Source organism: Daucus carota, chromosome 9 (assembly GCF_001625215.2).
Source record: "Daucus carota subsp. sativus chromosome 9, DH1 v3.0, whole genome shotgun sequence".
NCBI lineage: Eukaryota > Viridiplantae > Streptophyta > Magnoliopsida > Apiales > Apiaceae > Daucus > Daucus carota.
The window spans coordinates 40,083,118-40,106,130 of record NC_030389.2 but is presented as its reverse complement, the minus strand read 5'-3'; the positions used below and the strand labels follow the sequence as shown (position 1 = coordinate 40,106,130).

Here is a 23,013-nt window from a genome sequence, read left to right as displayed (position 1 = left end):
AAAGATATTCAAAATTGTATATTTATAATTAGTTATACGTTTATCTATAAGTAATTTTTAATATTAATATATGTTATTAACAGTAGTTTCACCTTTTTTTTTAACTAATTATAAATTATATTTAAAAAGATATTAATATACATAAGGAGTGTTTTTAGTATATGAAACTGTTTAATAGATATATTTTTAGTATATGAAACTGTTTAATAGATATCTACTTGTAGACTTTTAGTTTTAGAGGAGAGTACCAAACCAAAATTTTGTACGACTACAAATTATAATATGTTGGCTTTTTATAGTATATAGTATAGATTATGGCTCTTTTGTTCAAAATAACAATAATATTATGATCCTTTTTTGATTTAATATGTTAAAATAAAATGTAAAATTTACCAGATGTCTTTTAAAACTTTAAGGTAAACATTAGTATATGTTAGTGGGTTTACTTTATATTTAAAAAATAACTTTTAACTTTAGATGAATAACTATCATATAATTTAATTTTTTGATAAGGAATGTCCATATATTAGCTTATCAAAAAGTAACTTATTAAGTACTATAAGTTATTTGTGGATTTGTGTATATTTATTTATAATTTTGTAAATTATAGATTGAGAGATTTATTTCTCAAATTTTAGATGCTTAAACAAAAGTTAAAATGTATGCGAATGAAGGTTAATATGACATGATTTTTATTTTAAAAAACAACTAATATATTAAAAGTATTATATATAAAAAACTACAAATATATTAAATTTAAGATAATATCATGTATGAAATGTATATCATTCAAATTAAATTTACAATCTCGTAGATTTGAAAACATTAGTAGTATATTTTAGAATTTGTTTGTACATGAAAAGTCACTTTTAACTTCAAATGAATAACTATCATATAATTAATAAGTCAATTATTAATCATAGGTTAGATTTATTTATACTCGAGTTTGTCACTTATAAATTCAAGAATTATTTTTCTAAAATATAGGTTATTTACCAAAATAAAATGAATAAATATATTTTCTAGTTAGAAAATAACAAATTAAGAAATACTATTATTTAAATCCAAATTAAAATCAAAATTTTGAAAATCATTGAAGTGGATCACCAAAAAGGCAAACACAAATATCACACCATGTGATTCCTTTCTAAGTTAAAATTATTAACATTACATATAGGAATAGAAAATAATATTATACTTTACATTGAATATTTTCCGAAATAGACACAAGAGAAAATTTAATTTAAACTCAATTGATAATTTTGAAATATAGTTTTAAATGTTAGTATTTATTAATGAGTTTGGTTTCCGTTAAAAAGTAACTTTTAACTTTAACTATATAACTATAATATAATTCATATATGATTCATCGATTATAAGTTATTTATGTGTTATTTATGTGTTTGTGTAAATTTATTTACAACTCAGTATTAATAAATTTGTAGTTTAGAAGTTTAAAAATTATTTTGTAAAATTTAATTAATCCACTACCAAATTGAAGTTTATATATTTTCAAATTACAATTTTATAATTAAGAAAGAAAAATATTAAAATGCTAACTACTAAATTCTGGAGATAAAGACTTTGATATGGGAGCAAGTGAAAGCAAAGAAAAGAATTTATTTTTCAATTTCTCTTATCCAGAACAAGCCCATTTAATAAATTATGTCCACTAACTCCTATCTAGGTGTTGGGCCGCTACATGTTGGGATGTTAAGAAATCACAATCCACCTCTACTCAAACAAGGTTCTGGCCCATTTTGGTCAAGTTAAATGTATCTTAAACACCCATCATTGAAAAGAACCCTAATATTCTACTATCAAAAGTGGAGTAACAGAGCGGGGGCTCACCATTGAGCTCTCAATTTTATTTCACTTATTCGTAAGGTACATCAACCCTAATCCTCTCATATCAAGAATAACAGAGGGGTGCACCCGTATTAGCTCTCAAATTATTTCACTTATGATCATAAGGTAAATCTAGAACGTCTTTTCTCCTAAATTTATCATTTGATCATCCCTATAGAGATATTGATTCAGATCCTAAGGTACATCCGAAACACCTTTTCTTCTCAATTTGTAACATAATATGATCATCCATGTGGGTATTGATTCAATTTCTCTATATTTTTAAATTCTAATTTTATTTTATGTTAAAATTTACGGGTTGATTCATATATATTTCTCTATATATATGATTCATATATATAATCATATGTATATCTGCGTGTCTGTGCGTTTTTTTAACATGATTGAATTTATGAAAGATTTTGTATCTTTCTAAAATCATATTCTCTTAAGAATTAAATTGTGTTTTCTCAGTAAAGATGCAATTAATTCTTGTAAGATTATTTTCAAATACAACATTTATCCATTAAATTTCTTTTAATTTACAATTATAAACAAATTTATAGTATTTTAGATTAATATTATCTATTAATTATAGAAGAGATATATAATTATATAAAAGATTTAGTTTTGATGATATTTTTCCTTTTGCAGACTTGGCCACGGAGGTATTTTCCCTTGTATGGATCCTAGATCAAATATTCTACAACGTTCACATGAAGTATTTATCTCCATAATTGAAATACTAGGTATATATCTTTCTATATCTAAATATCATATATTTAAAAAAAATATTATATATGGTACAACTTACACCCAACCGTATTTGAGGTGGCTTTTGACCTTATATATAGACAATAAAGCATATGATTATAGAAGTTTATATGTAATTCTATATAAGATTATGTAGCTTAGATATATTAGCATGTTATACAAAGTTGCAAAATGAATTATTATCTTTTTCAGGTAACTCTAAGATTTCATTACAAGCTTGGGAAACAATGAAGAAGGTGTTCCATTCACTTATCGGGTATGTATACTAATTTTGTAAGGACCTCGAATTTATGATGTAATTTTTATTGAATTATATAGATGCAATTTTGAGGTTGTAATTAAGCATATGAATATATATAACTTATATTAATATTCTTTCGCTTTTTGATTATTATGTTTAGAATTTCTCTTATATTTGTACTTTTTGTAAAATCATACAAGACGTGTAATTAATTGTGTCTGTTGAGTATAACTTTCCAACAAGTTGTCTTGTTCATAATTTTGATCATAATTATCTTTCCAATTTAGTAAGAGTTCCAAGGTCATTACACTAGCTTGTGAAAATAATTGTTGTGATCTTTGTGTACATTTTGTTTACTAAAATAGATGTGTAGGCTAATTGCTTATATTCTCCAAAGCAAAAGACATAAATATGACAAATATGACATGAATTGATTTTCATATACCCATGAGTTTGGTTTTTTAAATTTAAAATTATTAACATAACATTTGAGAATAGAAAATATAATGTTAAACTTCATGTAGAATATTTTTTTGAAATAGACATAAGAGAAAATTTAATTTAGAACTTAATTGATTTTTGTGAAAAAAAAGGAGTACATGTTAGTATTTATTAATGGGTGTGGTTTATGTTTAAGAAGTCACTTTAACAAGTATATAATTTTAATATAATTCATAAGCTATTTATTAGTTATAGGTTATTTATGTGTTATTGTAAATTTATTTACAACTCAACGTTAATAAATTAGTAGCTAAGAAGTTTATATAATATTTTTGTAAAATTTAAAATATTCTAATGACTTAAATACATATTTTCAAAATAAAATATATCAATTAAAAGTACAAATAATTTAAAACAAATTACTGAATTTAGCATGTATATACTTTAGAGTTTGGTGTAAGTAAAGCAAAAAAAAGAAATAAGCTTTAGAATTTCTCTTATGCAGAATAAGCCTACTTAATAATTTATTGTCTTGAATTTAGCAAAAAAAAAAATAATTATTGTCTTGTTTGCTGAATTTAGTAGGTGTTGGATTGTACATGTTATGATTTTAGAAAAATAAAATCCACCAGAATTCAAACAAACCTATAAAGCACTCCAGTGAAATTAGATGTAGTCTAAACAACCATCATATTAAATTTGAACCTAGGCAAATTCAATTGACAAAGTCCTAATCCTATCTTAACTCTTAATCTACTCCACTTAATATTAATTATACGGTACAGATAGAACTCTTTTTTCTCCTTAATTTATATACTTTAAATAGAATATTTTGTGAAATGACCACAAAAGAACATTTAATTTAAAACTTGATTATTTTTTTTAAAGAAAATAGTAGTAATTGCTAGTATTTTTTAATGAATTTGATTTATGTTTAAGAAATCACTTTTAAACTTAAGTATATAACTATATATAAATCATACTTAACTTGTTGATTATAAGTTAATTATGTGTTTGTGTAAATTTATTTACAACTCGATGTTAATAAATTTTGAACTTAGAAATTTACAAAATATTTTGTAAAATTTAATTAATCCACTCCAAAATTTAATAAAAATATTTTAAAATAATAATTTTACAAATAAGAAATACAAATATTAAAATACTAACTACTAAATTTTGGAGATAAAGACTTTGATATGGGAGCAAGTGAAAGCAAAGAAAAGAATTTGTTTTTCAATTTCTCTTACCCAAAATAAGCCCATTTAGTAAATTATGTCCACTAACTTCTATCAAGGTGTTGGGCCGGTACATGTCGGGATGGTACCACCTCAATCCACCTCTACTCAAACAAGGTTATGGCCCATTTGGGTCAAATTAAATACAGCCTAAATACCTATCATTGAAAATAACCCTAATATTTTCATATCAAAAGTGGAGTAAGAGAGCGGCGGCTCATTGTTAGCTCTCAGTTTATTTCACTTAATCGCAAGGACATCTACCCTAATCCTCTCATATCAAAGCTGGAATAATAGAGGGGCGCACCCTGTTTTAGCTCTCAATTTACTAGAACGTCTTTTCTCCTAAATTTATCATTTGATCATCCAAATAGATATTGATTCAAATCATAAGGTACATCCGAAACTCCTTTTCTTCTCAATTTATATAATTTGGTCATCCATGTGGCTATTGATTCAATTACTCTATATTTTTTCATTCTGATTTTATTTTGTGTTAAAATTTACATGAACAAGTTGATTTATATTCATCATGATTTCATTAATATGCATACATACATATAAATAAGCATATGTATATATGTGTTTGTGTGTTTTTCAACATGATTGGATTTATTAAAGATTTTGTATCTTTCTAAAATCATATTCTCTTATGAATCAAATTGTGTTTTCTTAGTAAAGATGCAATAAATTCTTGTATCAATGGTGGATTATTTTCAATACAATACTTATCCATTAGATCTTTTACTTCACAATTATAAACAAATTTATTGTGTTTTAGATTAATATTATCTATTAATTATAGAGAAGATAATTATATAGAAGATTTGATTTTGATAATATATCTTCTCTCGCAGGCCACAAGATATTTTCCCGTGTATGGATCCTAAATCAAACATTCTACAATGTTCACATGAAGTATTTATCTCCATAATTAAAATACAAGGTATATATCTTCCTATATCTAAATACCATATATTTTAAAAAAAATATATTATATAAGGTACAAGTTACACCCAACAATATTTGAGGTGGTTTTTGACCTTATATGAAGAGAAAATATTTATATGGACAATAAAGTCTATGATTATAGCACTTCACATATGTATTTTTTTTTTATGATTATGTATATTTTAATTTGTCTATTGTGTTTGGAATAGAAATACTATCTTAGATATATTAGCATGTTATACAAAGTTGCAAAATAAATTTATTTTTTTCAGGTAGCTTTAAGATTTCATTACAATCTTGGGAAATAATGAAGAAGGTGCTCCATTCACTTAATTATTGGGTATGTATACTAATCGTAAGGATCTCGAATTTATGATGTAATTTTTATTAAATTATATGAATGAAATTTTGAGGTGGTAATTAAGCATATGAACATATATAACTTATATTATTCTTTCTCTTTCCAATTATTATATTTGGGGGTTTCTCTTATATTAATATTTTTGTAAAATCATACAAGATGTGTAATTAATTAAATCTATTGAGTATAACTTTCATACAACTTGACTTCTTGATAATTTCTACCATACTTATCTTTCCAATTTAGTAACACTTCAAGATCATTACACTAGCTTGTCGAAATAATTGTTGTGATCTTTGTGTACATTTTGTTGTTTACTAAAATAGATGTGTAGGCTAATTGTTTATATTCTCCAAAAGCAAAAGACGTAAGTATCACAAGCATACATGATTTGCCTTTCTAAGGAAATAACATTTATCTTCTTTTGTTATACAGCTACTATTTGTCTAGAAGAAGATCCACCTTATCTATGCATTGGTTGACCTTCTTCTTCTATTTACCTTCGAGCAACCAACACCCTTCTGAACAAAAGTGGAACTCCAAGGTAGTAAACTTCAAATAGCAGTATAATAGTTTCATATCTACCATAAGTTACAGAAAGGAGTCTCATTTATCTTAAATTATATGCTGATAGATCCTTGCATCTTATTATATATTTGTGCAATTGTTGTAGTGGCATCTCCCTTGGAGGCTCGAACCTTTTTGGGCTCGTGCCCAAAAAATTGCATCTCCTTAGAAGGCTCCTGATTAATCTTTCTTTTTCGCGAAGTAAAAATTGAAGATGGAGCAACACATTCTTTGGGAGTTGCATTGTGAGAAGCTAATTGGTCGCTTCTTTCTTCATCATTGACATGAAGGATTTCAGCCATCGAACGCACCTTTTTCTTTCGACATGTAAAACTAGCCTTCTTCACAGCTCCAGCGTCCTTAGCACTAGTATTTGCGTCAATATCTATATTTTTATTTGCCATTTCAGTAGCTCCTACAATAGTCATTTGATCCTCATCAATGGTACTGGCTTTTTCTGCAAGACACTTTTCACTAGAATACATTAAAATCATAATACATAAATACAAGAGCATTTTTAATGTAATGTCTCTACGAGTACTACAAATTTTATAATGTAAAAATTGCTTGAATAACCATCTTTATGATAATTCTTTATGTCTTTGGCATTTGTAGTTGATTGATATTCGGGTTTGTGATTTCTGGGAGTTGAAGATTCATCAGCCTCCTCCCCTAGTATTCAATAGCATGTTGCAATTCGACATCCTCCTCCAATTTCCTTCTCAGCATCATTTCTTGATTGTACATCATTCTTCTTCCTGTACAGAGGTACAAAGAACTAAAGCATCTATAATTGGTATAAAAATCAAACATTCAAACAGGCAGAACTAACATATAGACTAACCAAACTGAAGATCAAACGCCTCTTTTGAGCTGGACCAAATGGGCTAAAACATGTCGGAAAGTCTTCGATCTCCATGTGCTTCCTGTAGATTCTTATATTAAAACTCGAAACTAATACAAAGTTGAGCCGGATCAAAAGTAGTTCAGGATGAGAAAGGCTGTCATACGTGTCAGGGAGTTTACCCTTCTCCTCACAGTTTCTGGATAGACAAATCTAACAGAGTCAAACATTCTTTTCTGTTGTGGCGTGTAACGGATTGTTATTTTGTATCGAATACCACTATGTTTGTAATATTTCTTAAACTCATTTCAAAAATATTCTCCTCTATGATCTGCCGTTAAAGCATTTGAAAAATGTCTTATTTGAATGTCATAATATTTTTCTCAAAAGGTGACCAACAATAAGTAAATTATTTTTTAGTCCAGGAACATAATAAATCTCAAAAAAATTCAATTTTTCTTTTTTTTTGTTTCAAAATAGTCACGAACTCTTCCTCTTTGATTTTCACGCCCACGACCTTTTGATGAACCTCTGGAAAAAAATTTGCTTCTTTCTTATTAGTTTCTTTATATTAGTAATAGTCTCTCTCACGAGAACTTGAGCCTCTTCCCTTAAAACTCCTTCCTGCTTCGCGGCTACAATCCCCTTCATATTCTTTACAATGTGGGTTTTTTCATCGAAGAAGAGTTTTGACTGAAATGTCTAATGACACTTCAATCTTTTTCGTGTTCAATCTTTATTCATGGGCTTGTAACCGGCGTGTAAGTTTATCAATTTGTAAGTTCATCAGTGATATTTTGCTTATATCTTTAGATTATTCGATGGCTACAACATTGTCTCAAATTTGAAATCTAAAAAATGAAAAATTTTCTCAATGAAATGAACATCCTCCATTGTTTCACCATTTCTTTTTGATTGATTAATGATAGAATATATTTTTATATATATGTTATATGATTTTATTTCCATATATAATTGTGTTTTGCACTGATTTGGATTTTTAATTAATATATTTTTCATGTGACAACATTGAAGTTTATAAGTTTTCTTCTCTAACTTTTTGATCTTTTCTTGTAATTTTAATTATGTCTTTTACTTATCTTAGTTTTTTAAGTTATTTAATTATTACTGAGTAGTGTATTCTCAAATATAGGAGTAATGGTCAGCGTAAAAGCAAAATTTTCAATTAATTATAGATAATACTCGTGAACAATAATCCGAAACGGGTTTTGACTTTGTTTTATTTCATGTAACCTTTCAAATTCACTACCAAGTGTTTGCAACACTTTTTACTTTTTACTTCCAAGCTTATAAGTAGTGGTGGCAGAAGCTATTTTCTCCCAAGCTACATCATATAATTGTACTCATTAATATATCCAGAACAAAACTTGTTGAATTTTCTTTATTAACCCTCTTAGGGATCACTTGCAAATGATTCTCTTTATTATTAATTATTATGCTCCTTCAGTTGAGGGGATAAACATTATTTTGAGCTCCAAGTTGTAAGACATGATGTAATGATTTTATATACAAAGCACAATATAAACAAGTGATTGACCAAAAAATATTTGATCTTCCGAGGTCGCGATCTCATATGTTGTATAAACTTTAAGAATCTAAATTTATTAGTGGAGTACGATTCGATAAAAAATTTCTTTAAATTAGATTAGTGCAAGATGGAGCATACGATGCATATCAAAGGACCATTATCTCTCCTTCACCTTGATGGCTTGTTCTTTTTGGATTGGTAAAAATTGTGCAAATGTTTGGCTGGTTATAAAATCTAAGTTCGCGACTTATAATTTAAAATCACCATATTCGTATTATCTATGTAATAAATTTATAAGTTGAAATTTGAGAAGTTAAAAATTACTCTCTCCTCCGGCAGGTTCTTTACATTACTTTTGAGTGAGCACGTATTTTGAAGATCCTATAAATTATAGTTTCATAATACTTTTTTTAAGAACATTTCCCGGATAAAAGTTTGACGTTTAAATTGTTATTCTTATATAAATAAATAAAAAACGCTATGGAACTATACTTTATAAGAGTCTCAAAATGCGTGTAAACAGTGAATGTAAACAAACTGCTAGGACAGAGGGAGTATAAAATTTTTTATGGACTTAAATTAATTTTTGATTTTGATTCAATTAATATATATATGATTATTTTAAAATATACTTTTTATAATGAAATATAATACATTACAAATTTTATATCTTATAAATTATAACGTATTAATAACTTTATTTTAATAAATTAAAAAAAATAAATTCTTACTTTAAACGGATTAATATTCTTTTTTAAGGGTCCAAGTGTGTTTTTGGTTTCACCAAGAGCATCTAGGCTCCTCAAACAAGCTCTTAACTCTAAAATTTAGGAGGATATATAAAATTAGAATTCTATTTCTATTCACTTCTCTCTAATTCTCTCTCTGACTTTTCTCTCAAATAATAATAAAATATGAGTTAAGAGCAATTATAAAGGGTATGGTTGGAGTTGACACGATATTCAAAGTATAAACTTAATAAGAGCCACATATTATATTATCGGTCTTTCTAATGTGTGTCCTTGGACACACAATAATCACTAAATTCTATAAAAATGTCTATTCTGATTGGTGGAGTTGATGTGAATGCAAGGGTATTCTCATTTATTATTTATCCACCATCCACCAATCAAAAGAAGCTATTTTTATTGGGACTATTGTGAGCACACCACAAGAAAATCCCTTATACTATTTTTCATAGAAAGATTTAAGAGTACGGTTAGAGATGCTCTAACCCATTCACCGAAAAACCTCTTCAGCAACCCCAAGGAAGTGAAGAAAGGGCTCATGCAATTTCCACATCAATGGCTTCTTGATTATCTGGTTCTAAATCAATTCCAAACTGCTAACTGCTAAGAGTTCAGATTTATGGGTTCTTCAAGATTCAATAAACCCAATAAGAAAAAGGGGTTCTTTATACAATTTGGCTGATTTTGGTAACCACTCGGTAAAATCTCTTATCTTTCTCTGTATTATAACATTACAGATTCTGGGTACCTGATAAATATTTATATATTGATTTTGTTGCTGCATTGTTTGATTAAGATTTTCTATCTGTGACTGTATCTATATGTTTCTGTATTGTATGGTTGGGGGTGGAGTGGAACCAGTAGTTGCATTGAGAGAGGTTAGGGTTTAAGAAATTAATTAAGTAAAAAATGACTTAAAATGTGATTAACTAGAATAGAACATTGATGAACCTTATACCCGTGTTTTATTTCGGACATTGATGGTACATGTGTTCTAAAATGCCTGTACAAGATGAGCTAGGACATGACCTCTGAATATGTAAGATAAAATGATATTAGTACTATTTTCGAATGAATGGTCTAACAGGGTCCGGCTCTGTTTGTAAATTTTTGTGTAAAAACATGTTGTAAGATTAGGGCTTTCTTGCCACATTAAAACTTTATTTACTGGAAAAACATTAGATAATGAACTTCTGCTAGCACATGTTCTAGCATTAATTTCTTGCTTTGATTACATTTAAATTGTTGTTGATGTAGCTCATTGCTCTGTTAATCTTCCTCTCACGGGAAATGAATAATGAGCTTGTAAAGTGTTCCCCAATTGGGGTGTCTGTAAAAGCTGAGAGAACTTGAACAAAAAAAATTTAAAAAATTTATTGTAGTAGAGGCCTAAGCAAAACTTTTGACGAAGTCGGGGCAGTGTGAATGGAGTGTAATAGAGATGAAGCTGCACGGTCTAAAGCAATTGCTGAGAGGAAGTTGATCGAAAAAGATTTTGCAGGGGCCAAAAAATTTGCAATGAAAGCCCATAATTTGTATCCTTGTATGGATGGTATTTCCCAGTTGTTGGCAACAATTGATGTCTATGTTTTTTCGGAAAAGAAACTGAATGGGGAAGCAGATTGGTATGGGGTACTTGGTGTGAATCCTCGAGATAGCGAAGATGTTGTGCGAAAAAAGTACAGGAAGTTGGTTCTCACGCTTCATCCTGATAAAAACAAAGCACAAGGAGCTGATGGGGCATTTATTCTTGTTTCTGAAGCTTGGGATGTGTTGTCAGATAAAACCAAGAGATCAGCATATGACAAGAAGATCTTCCAACCTCAGTGTGGTGGTTCATGGATACCACCAGCACCCAATAGTTTTTACAATTCTAAGAATGGTTCAAATATACCCAAGGATAGTAGTAATGCTCCTGTGGATAAACAGAAACCAGTTCCTACTGAATCTCCATTTGGTAAAGAGAAACCTACTGCTCATCCACCCCATAAATGCACATCAACTCGTAAACAAAAACCATCAACTGTCCCACCACCTGGTAAAAAGGCTTCATATACTAAAGAGAAGCAACCAACTGTTCCTCCACTTCGTAAACATGCTTCATCCAGTGAAGAGAAGCCGGCTACTGTTCCCCCTCCTCATAAAGCTGAACCTGGTGTAGCTTATCCTTCATCTAATATACCAAAACCAGATTCTGTATCATCTCATAAAGGGATACCACCATCAGTTTCCTCGCCTCATAAACACAAACCAAGTACAATACCTAATTCATCTTGCAAAAATCCAGCTGTTACTCTGTCATCTCATAGAGAGAGGCGACAAACTGTCCTTCCAACTCATAAATATAATTCAAGCACAAAAACAGTCCATGTTTCGTCTTATAAAAAAGAACGAAGTACAATGCATGCTCATGAAGAGAAACCACGTGGAGATCCTGTTACATCTCCAAAACGGAAGAGGGTTCCTGGTACTCCTGATCAATCTAAAGAACCAAAACAAACTGCAGGCTTTCTGTCGAGATGCAACGGATGTAAGATGCAATTTGAGTATCCCAGAATTAACATGAAACAAACTATGATTTGCCCCAACTGTGGTAAACTAGTCTATCATGTGAAAAAAGGTTGTTGAAGCCTTTCCATCCAAGATTCGAAGGTGAGATTTACAATCTTCGCTGAAGGAGTTGCCAACTCTATCTCACTCTTACATTTGTGAATTCTGTTGAGCTCAAAGTGATATATTAAGCTGGAGAGAAAGGTGAACTTGATGTTTATGTGATTTCCCAAATCCCATATCCACTAGTGGTACTCAACTTCTTTCTTGTATGAGCTGTGTGCAGTGAAGATGCTCTTGGGCTTTATTTTGTTAATAGTGTCCATGAATTGCTTGATGTTAACTTTAGCTGGCAGAACACGCTGAAACCTCTGTATGCAAATGAAACTATTCTAATGCGGCAATGCCAAATGCTATGGTATTATGGGCAATTATCTACTTTCTGAGCGATTAACTAGTAGATTTGGGAAAGTCGATGAATGGATGGAAGTAATTTTTAGGGATCTTCCGGATGGTAGACTACTGACTTTTCTAAATGTTGTCTTTTTTATTTATGATTTATCAGGGATTCCGTTAACTAAATGTTAAAATTTAAATAAATGATTTAATTAATCATTTAAATCTATTTTTTTCGCACTTTCAACACCTATAATAATATACTTTGTTTAAAAATTTCAACCCCTGTAACAACATGGTTGGAGTGTGATAATTTTATGAGATTATCAATTTTTTATTTTTGATATGTGAACTCACTTTTTACCTAAGTGTTTTTAATGATTGAAGTTGCTCTTATGCAATAATTAGAAGTTGAAATACGTAGTATAAATATAATAATTTGTAATTGAGATATTCTAAATCTTGAAAATATAATGATGATATCACATCAAAAGACTACACATGAAGCCTAACGTTTAAATGACCGTTTTCCTATAGTTAACATTTCTAATAACAAAACACTATACTATGCCGCGTTTAAAAATATCTTGTTTTTTAATTATAGATATTTTTCTACGGGCTTGGAATAAATAAATGGTTTTGAAATATTCTACAAAATATTTCATCCTTTAACTTTTAATATATTTTAAATATTAAATTATTGAATATTAATATATGTCAGATCCAACAGCTGCCTGAATTTATTGATATATGAAATTTACGTACGGCTAGATTTAACTATATCAAAATACAAAACCGCCGATCATATTATCAAATAAATAAAACTAATGATAAGGGGTGTTACTTCAAGTCACAGACGGAGGAGTGTTTGAAGATGGGTGGTAAAGATGGGTGGTAAGGATGTGGAAGAAATCGATGAGTTGCCTTTGAAGGATTTTAATGAGGAGAATGAGCTTGATATCGAGTTTTTGATGTCTTGTCTTGAGGGGTTTGCAGTTGCACCCAGGAATGGTAGAGCTTTGTGTTTGTTTAAGGGTAAGTGTGGGTGTCCTGTTGCCAAGCTTCAGGCATGGGGTAAGTTTCTTTAATTTTTTTTACAAAAAAAATGACCCCCCTTAACTTTATAGTCAGATCCGCCACTGACTGGGATTGTTTTTATTTATTTTTTTAGTTGTATATAAATTTTATGTTTGGTTGTTTTCACTAAAAAAAATAAGACAAAACCGACCGCTTAAAACTGACCGACGGAAAAAAGTGTCGGTTTAAAACTGACCGGCTAAATTCGGTAGGTTTTGACAAGAACGATGTCGTTTTGCCTTGCTGGCAAGCCCCCAAAATATTTTAACCGATCACAGCATAGGCGGTCAGTTTTATAGCTGACGTGTCCGGTTTTTAACCGACCAACTTGTCGGTCGGTTATGTGTTTGTGCAAATTAAAATAATTTTTAAATAAATTATAAACCAAGACGACGGCGTTTTAACTCTGGAAACAAAACCGACTGACGGTGTTCGGTTTTAACCCTATTATATACATATAAATATTTTAATTTATTTGGAAAATAAATTATGTTTACGACGCCGTTTTGTTTTAAAATGCAAAACCGACCGCCCGCGGTCGGTTTTAACCCGTTATTTTCGCTAAATGGCTTTCTCTCTCACCATTCTCTCCTTCTTTTTCCCCAAACTGATTTTCTTCCTCTTTTTTCCCCCATCTCATTTTTTCACAAAATGTCTTCAGATAGCACTGTAGGACCCCGAACAGCGACTTTCTTCAATCTACAAAACCGACCGAAGAAACGGTCGGTTTTCGTCCTTAAACCCGACCAATTCGCCATAACCGACCAGGTTACAACCGACCACCATTTCCGGTCGATTTTAGATGTAAAACCGACCGTTTTCCTTCTTAACAGACCGTTTTTGACAGTCGATTTTGTCCTTTTTTTTTAGTGTTTTGAATTTATTTTGGTTTGAGATGTAATATTCCTTCGTCTCTTTCATTATATATAAACTTTATGTTCACTAGTTTTTGAGTTTATTTTAAATTGAAATATTATTTCCTTTGTCTATTTCATTTTTTCACGGACTTTTTTCATTATTTGGCACGCATGGTTTTTTCATTATTTTTTAATCTCCCTCGAGAGGGGATAGATTAGTTGATTATAGATTACATCACATACATTTAAGCTGATATTACAATGTGATAAGAAATTTCCGTTGCTCCCTTCGTCCTATTTTATTCTATACATTCACTGTTTGACACTCATTTTAATAAAATGCTTTTACTAAATATGAATCTATAACTTATAAATTTTAAAAATAGGTTATAGAACTCCCCGGAATATACAACACAGGGAGACAGAGGGAGTAATAAACAAACGATAAACCAATAAAATGCTTATGATGTACACATACTAATAACAAAGGAACGGTGGTCTGTGGCTGCAGGAAAACGGGAGCGCTTCATATCAAAAGAAGATGAGGTAATCAGACAATGCTCGTCGCAGTTGAAACAACTGCCGAAACAATTTATAATCATTTGACTAATGATTGGTTCGATCCTCTGCTGCAGGTTTGCTGCATATGCCTGTCAAAGTGCGCAGACAAAGATGTGTTGAGGCAGTTTCCATGCTCTCACTTTTTCCACAGGAGATGCATAGATAAATGGATGAAAATCAATGAGTTGTGTCCCTTGTGTAAGGGCAAGGTTGATAAAGATGTTCTACGCAACCAGATAAAAGTATCATGGAAGGAACCAGAAAGAGCTTTCTGGACACGAGTTGCAGGATACGTAGCGGGGGGTAAAAACTAGTTATATCAATTTTTAAAAGCTAATCAAGGTTCAAAATATATGTGAGAGAAAAAATAGGAGAGACATCGTATATGACTAAGAGTGTTTTTTTTTTTTTGAAAGAAACGCACTTGCATGAACATTTTTCAGAATCAATCATACACTGAATAAAACTTGGAGCAGTATAAGACCACTCCATCGAGTCTGACATAGAATATGCAACCTGTGCTAATTCATGGGCTATCATATTCGTAGACCTAAAGACAAAAGAAACTAACACTTCATCGAAATGTTTCAGAATATCAACACAATCTTCAACCATTGCGTGGAAGTAAGTATTCCCCTGGCCACCATTAACAGCATCAACCAGAATCTTGGCGTCGCATTCAAACAGACATTTACTACTCCTCCATTCTTTCGTCCAAGATAAAGCTTCCTTAAGGCCTATAGCCTCTGCCTCCCTCGGCTGGAATTTCCCTTGCACTACAATACTTCTGGCACGAAGAAAATTACCCCCGTCGTCCCTAATAACACATCCCAACCCCACCTGTTCTGCTCCCTGCACACAAGCCGCATCAACATTTATTTTTACCCATCCTGCAGGTGGTTTACACCATGTCCGAGGCACAGTTTGCTGCTGAATTTTAGTCACAGAGTTCTCTTCCCTAGCTCGCTGCCATTCAGTGAACATACAGCACGCTCTTGACCGAACTCCAAACGGTGAAGTAGCAATACGTTTCCACACCCAGTCATTTCGTCTCTGCCAGATACTCCAACATAACATATAAACCATCAGAAGCTGCTCATTACTAACTGTTTGGGACACACGCTTCAGCACTGTCAAGACTGTGTCATTTGACCGTACTGTAACTAGATCATTGAAGCCAGCTGCTACCCATACTTCTCGAGCAAACGTGCACTGAAACAAAACATGGGTGCCGTCCTCCTCACAAAGCTGGCACCAGGAGCATATTATAGGCACATTTACCCTCTTCATTGCTAGAGCCTGAGTTGTAGGCAAGCAGTTGCGACAAGCCCTCCAAATTAAATTAATTACTTTATCTGGTAGCTTCAGATTCCATAGCTTTCTCCAGAATTCAGCATCGGGACATGCAACTTCACCTCTCAGCTTTCTATAACAACTTCTGACATTAAATTTACCTTTGTCGTCAAATAACTAAAACCAAGAATCATCTCTCCTTCTTGTGGACAACGGAATTTGCCGAACCAGCTCCCTATCCCTCTCATTCAAGATGTCATCCAGAATGTCATCATCCCATTCACCCCCAGATTCATCCAACAAGCTTTTATTTTTATGAGTATTTCCGATGGTGTTGGTTAAATTAGATCTATGATAAAATATATTTTAAAAATGACAAGTTATTGTTATTTTAAATTGTTGTAAATAAAATATATTACTTTTGTGCAGGTTGGCCAAATATATTTAACATGAGTCCGCGGACTATATTCTAAGGCAATAATAATGATCGGAGTGAACACACTACTAGAAAGAGCTCAATTCCGACCGCCAAAACTGATCAATGTAGTCGGGAGAAAAGCGTTCATTTTCAGTCTCATTTTCGACCAATGGGTTATTTACGACCAGGTTTTGAAGGGCCAACGTGATAGGTCGGTGGTCGGTATGACTTAAAAACTGATCAACTTTATTTATTTCCGATCAAATTTGACGGTTGGAAATGTCCGCTTTTTTTTGTACTGACAAGATTTTATATATTATTTGAATGTAATTAGGATATGATTAATTAAATTTTAACCGAAGATTTTGAATGATGGAAGATGTTGCATCTCATGCAGTTATCTTATTCCCGTGTAAGAAAAGTTTAGAGTTTCCCAGCATAAACATTCCCCGCATGCATTAAGAGAGATATGAACAAAAGAAATTTTTATTTTATTTCCTTGAAATATCTCCAATAGTATTTCTTAAATTTTAAAAAATTATTAAAAGCGACCGTGTATAATATAAGCTAATATTCTGGTGAGCATAAATATAGTGCAAATTTTACTGTCACAATGTTTTTATCTAGTAGATCCCATGACTCGTAATACTTTCACAAAATAGTTTTTGTATATTGGTTATCCAATATTTCGTAAATACGGCTCTAAATTCATTATGTGCAAGGACAAGGAGGAGTCGTATTTGTATTTGAATCTAAATAGAAGTTTATAAATTTATTATCTTCAACTACTATTTAAGCTTTACTAGTTTTTCTTAATTATCCCAGACTGCAACAACGTATACAAGTATTAATTCTCTCGACATGAATACTCAAATCACGGTTCGCAATATCTTCTCTGGCGCTTTAACATCCTTATATTCATTCGGTGATTCTGTTTCAACCTTGTATAAGATATTTACCTTAGGTAGAGGTTTTAGTATAAGTTTGGATTTTCCTTCTCGCTCGAGAAGGTGTGGGAAATCAGGGTGCATGGGTTACAAGAACACGACAGAATGCGAAGTTATTGTGCAGACGGATAGGTGTTTGAGATCGGGTCGTAAGGCCGTCGAAGAAATTGATCAGTTGCCGCGGAAGGAACTGACAAAGGGCGGATTGACTGTGGAGAGCTTAGAAAGAATCGTGCAGCATGTTAATGTTTTAAGGAAATTGACGCCCAAGAGTGGAAGAGCTGTGATGGTGTTTAGGGACAAGTGTGGCTGTGCCTATGCCAAGCTCGAAAGACGGTGTAAGTCATTCACTGAGACAATTTTCCGCTTAATGATATAGTAGCCTCCCATGTATATACATCAAAAAATTTAGGATAAGCTCCCCCTATATATGCATAAAAAACTTTGGATTAAACTGTAGAGGGTTTTTTTTTCCTGCTCAATGTATGCTGCTAACATACGTATGTCACTAACCTGGACCATTAAGGCACACATAGTATTAAATTGTACATAATTTGTGAAAAAAGTTACTAATTTTAATTGACAAATTACTTGCAGGGGCGAGATGTGGTTAGAAGAGGGGAAGAGGCTTCTTGCACGTGCTGAGGAGCGGTCACATGAGGAGAAGAAGTGGCGAGCCGATGATTGCATAATTGCAATGGCGGAAAGTTTGGCTGAGATCTCGGATTTACTGGAGGAGGAGAAGAGGCTAGGCAATGATCACTTGCTTAAAACTGTGGAAAAAGCTCTTGAGTCCTTTTAAGTCCAAAAACGGATAGAGATTCTTTAATCAGCATGTCACGTATATCTTTCCTATGAGTACCTTGTATGCAAGTATGCAACCAGCAACTTTACAAATATTTAGTTATTTTGAGATAGTTCTTTGATATTGAACTGCAAGTTTTAAAGTTTTAATGTTAATCCAATAACATTTAATCTAAATGGTATAATTAACTGGCTTAACCCTCGATGGAATCATGTTTATGTGAGTATTTTACTGATTAAACAAGACTCTTGTGTGACTCTTCCATATTCAGTCTGGGCATGCTTCAGTCTACTCAGTCTCCAAATTAATTTGAGCCTTGAGATACATCCCAGAGTTGAACCATGTTGAGAAGTTGACTGATCTGAGGACCTTGTTTGAGGTTTGAAGGTAGATTACTGGTAATTCACTTGGCTTCTTTAACTGGTGCTCACTGCTAAAGAATCTGCAGAAACCATCCATGTCATGTTGTTAACAAATTTTCCTGCTTGTTCTTTAACAAGTGTCTGTTCAGAATACGAATACAGAGATCCATGCAATAACTAAAAAGTGATGGGTTTATCCTTTGTTGTCTCGGGAGTCGGGACACCCGGGTTCGACTCTGGCTCACCCCGAGTAATAGAACATATACTAATTTGTAAGACACATAAGCCTGCATCGTAGAAAAAAACAATGTATTTATCACTTGATTGACCGGAATTTCATATTTGCAACATAGTGACAGAAAATTATTTTTATATTTCGAAAAAGTATCTATTTTTTCAAAAAATTTAAAGTAATGTTTGATCATAATATTATAAAAATAAAATTTCAGACTATCAAAATACTGAAATAGGTAAAGTTGACGCAGTTTTGCAATTTACTCTTTGAATTATGATCAATCACTTTAATTCTCTTCTAATACAGTTACACCTTTCCCTCTTAATAAATTTCAAAAAGTTCGTTTTTGTAAACACATTCTCATGAACAAATCTTTGAAGCTCAAATGTTGTTTACAATCCCCACTCTTGTTTACTACAAAACACCTCAAATGTATCACCACTTTACCCATATTTTCCCCACAAGACCACCTCCATCTCTTCTTCGATCGCAACAACGCCAACTCAATCCACCAAGATTACGAGCTTTCTCTCGTCACAGCATTGAAATCCTGCGCAGCCCTTTTCGCCGTTTCGCAAGGCGAGCAAATCCATGGCCTCATTTTGAAGTCCGGGTTCATGTCGAATATTTTCGTGCAAAATAGTTTGATTAATCTTTATGCGAAATGTGGCAAATTGGGTTGTGCTGAATTGATGTTTGATTCTTGTGGTGTGGTTGATTTTGTGTCATCTAATATTATGGTTTGTGGGTATGTGAGGATGGGCCGGTTGGATGATGCACGGAAGGTGTTTGATGAAATGCCGAAGAGAGGGGCTGTTACGTATACGACTATGATCATGGGGTTGGCTAAGAAGAAATGTTGGGGTGAAGCTGTTGAGCTGTTTAGGGATATGAGGTTGGCGGGTGTTATGCCTAATGAAGTGACAATGTCGAGTGTTATATCGGCTTATTCGCGTATTAAGGGGGTTAAGAATGGGAATGTGATTCATGGGTTTGTTGTTAAGATTGGTCTTGCAAGTTTTGGTCTTGTTTTGACTAATTTGGTGAATATATATTGTGTTTCGTTGTGTTTGTGGGACGGAAGAAGGTTATTTGATGAGATGGCGGAGAAGAATATAGTTACGTGGAATGTTATGTTGAATGGATATGCTAAGGCTGGGTTTGTTGATTTGGCTAGGGATTTGTTTGACAGGATTCCTGATAAAGATGTGGTTTCTTGGGGTACGTTAATTGATGGGTATGTACAAGTAGGAAGGTTGAATGATGCATTGATAATGTATCGGGAAATGCTCAGCAGTGGGCTGGTTCCTAATGAAGTGATGGCTGTAGATCTAATTTTAGCTTGTAGACAAGCGATGGCATTTGGTACAGGTCGGCAGCTTCATGGTGTATCTGTAAAACTGGGATTTGACAATTACGACTTCATGCAGGCGACGATTATAAATTTTTATGCAGCTTCCCAGGAAATCGTTCTAGCTCAACTGCAGTTTGAACTAGGAAATAAGGCACATATAGAATCATGGAATGCCCTTATTTCAGGATTTATAAAAAATGGAATGATCGAACCTGCACGAAATTTATTCAACAAAATGCCTGAAAGAGATGTGCTTTCATGGAGCTCCATGCTTGCTGGCTATGCACAACATGAGCAGCCGAATTTGGCTTTGGAACTCTTCAATGAAATGGTCTTTAGTGAGTTCAGACCAAATGAAATTACTATGGTTAGTGTCCTATCTGCAGTAGCCACTCTGGGCTCCTTGAGTTATGGAAGATGGGCTCATGAATACATTCAAAATAATTCAATCCCACTTAATGACAATCTAATTGCAGCTATCATTGACATGTATGCCAAATGTGGGAGCATCGAAACTTCTGTAGATTTCTTTTACCAAATCAGATACAAAATAAAATCCATATCCCCATGGAATGCTATTATATGTGGTCTGGCCATGCACGGGCATGCAAAGTTGTCTCTCGATATTTTTTCTGATTTACAAAGGTGTAGTCACAAACTCAATTCCATAACCTTTATTGGAGTGTTGACTGCATGTTGTCATGCTGGGTTGGTAGATGAAGGGAGGGAACACTTTAGGAATATGAAGGATATATACAACATAAATCCAAACATTAAACACTATGGTTGTATGGTGGATCTTTTAGGTAGAGCTGGGAGATTAGAAGAAGCTGAGGAATTAATAGGAAGAATGCCTATGAAGGCAGATTTTGTGATCTGGGGCACTTTGTTAGCAGCATGTAGAATGCATGATAATGTGGAAGTAGGAGAAAGGGCTGCTCTGAGTTTGGCAAGAGTGGAACCAACCCATGGTGCAGGAAGAGTTCTTCTGTCAAACATTTATGCTGAGGCGGGGAGGTGGGAAGATGTAGGTTCAGTTAGACAAGCAATGCAAAGCCAACGACTGACCAAGTTGCCTGCATACAGCGGAGTATTATGATGCAGTATGTATTCCATCAGTTGTTCCAAAGATTACATTTATTTATATTCATTTGAAAACAATTTGCTTTTTGGGCAATGGACTCGAGTTGCGTGGGAACCACCAAGAATTCACATGCATTGAACAAGTCAACCCTTGCTTTGTTGCTGTCTGTCAGGTTCTTTCATTTGTAAAAATTATTGTACAATACATGTAAACAAATCCAGTCAATAATTACCAAATTTTGATAACTGGACTTATAAATAAGCTTCATATATATACATTTTCTGTGTCTCTTCAAGAAACTGGTTAGAGGAAAGGGAAAACTAAAATCATCAATAGCTACACTGTGATGCTCCTTTGGTTGAAATGAACTAAATGAGGTAGGAACGGCATGAAAAATTATTAACTATTATCAATTTATTGATGAAAAGCAATGAAGCCTGTATGTTACGTAAAGCAGAACATTGACAAGCCTGATCCATGAAGATAATCGGGCAGGACAAAATTAATTCACTGGTAGTTGTGAATATTCGGATAGTTTTCCCTTTTTATGGAGACTCTAAACACAACATGTTTGCTATGATCTTGTAATTTTTATACTCAGATTGTTAACAAATTGTGTTTGCTATAATGGAGAAGGCGAGAAGCACAATATATATTTAAAACTCAGCAATATATTGGGAATAGACTCTTGGAATTTTTGTCAAAATCAGACTTGTTCTTGGATGATACTAGGATGCAAGCAAGTGTTTTCTTGGCCATTAACCAGTCTTTGTATTTTTTATGGTCTATAACATACAGCTGCTTTTGAGTTTAGGCAGCTACAATCTTAATGCTTCAAACACCGGCCGTGGCACACTTTCAACATTATTTTTTGTCTCTCTCTAATCCTTTTCTCCCTTCTCTGCATACATCACACAGCCATTAGCCAACTGTAATAATGGTGTGCCTTTTTCTGATTTTGTATATTTTAATCTTCACTACTCATTTTTTGTGCTCATATAGCATCAATAATTTTGTGGTTGCGGGTTTTGTTACGGCGAGTCCTTTTATATCCTGTAACAACTATTTGACTTAAACTATTGTGAATGGAGCTGAGGGTATCATACTTGTTTTCCTTTTTTAGTAAAAGGGTGATCGTGTATGGTATATCTTGAAATGGATTATGTACAAATTGGCTGGGGAAAATATTGTTTGAAATGTATCATACTCTGCTAATTTATTAGTTTATAAGTGGTTTGCACAATTATCTTTTTGAAACAGTTTAAAACAATTTTAATTTAAGCATAAAGTCAACCTTGATCTACAGACTAGAAGTTCCCCTTTGCATGTGGTTCGTATTAGTATTCATATTTTGCCCTATATTTTGTACATGGTTGTGCGCTAACTTACCAAATACTAGTTAACGTAGACGATATTCACAAAATGATCAGCCTCATACACGCGAAAATTTGGATACGAACATAACATCCGTTCCAAGGCAGGCATCAGGTATATCATCTAATCTGTTCTTT

At 32.5% G+C, this 23,013-nt stretch overlaps 2 protein-coding genes across 4 annotated transcripts; both read left to right on the top strand.

Annotated features, from left to right (window-relative positions):
* Positions 1 to 10,011: 10,011 nt before the first annotated feature.
* LOC108200434 (J protein JJJ2) lies at positions 10,012 to 12,457 on the top strand. 3 transcript variants are annotated; one of them, XM_017368581.2, is made up of 2 exons: positions 10,012 to 10,261; positions 10,821 to 12,457. In XM_017368581.2, exon 2 carries the CDS (start codon positions 10,989 to 10,991, stop codon positions 12,189 to 12,191), a length of 1,203 nt encoding a protein of 400 aa, XP_017224070.1. In that variant the 5' UTR covers positions 10,012 to 10,261; positions 10,821 to 10,988; the 3' UTR covers positions 12,192 to 12,457. The 3 variants fall into 3 exon arrangements, with proteins under 3 accessions (XP_017224070.1, XP_017224072.1, XP_017224073.1); XM_017368583.2 differs by having other exon boundaries at positions 10,021 to 10,261; positions 10,949 to 12,457; XM_017368584.2 differs by having other exon boundaries at positions 10,021 to 10,261; positions 10,946 to 12,457.
* Positions 12,458 to 19,309: 6,852 nt separating this feature from the next.
* Positions 19,310 to 21,779, top strand: LOC108200821 (pentatricopeptide repeat-containing protein At5g19020, mitochondrial). Its single transcript, XM_017369078.2, has one exon. The coding sequence runs from the start codon at positions 19,427 to 19,429 to the stop codon at positions 21,515 to 21,517; it is 2,091 nt and encodes a 696-aa protein (XP_017224567.1). The 5' UTR covers positions 19,310 to 19,426; the 3' UTR covers positions 21,518 to 21,779.
* The last annotated feature ends 1,234 nt before the right edge of the window (positions 21,780 to 23,013 follow it).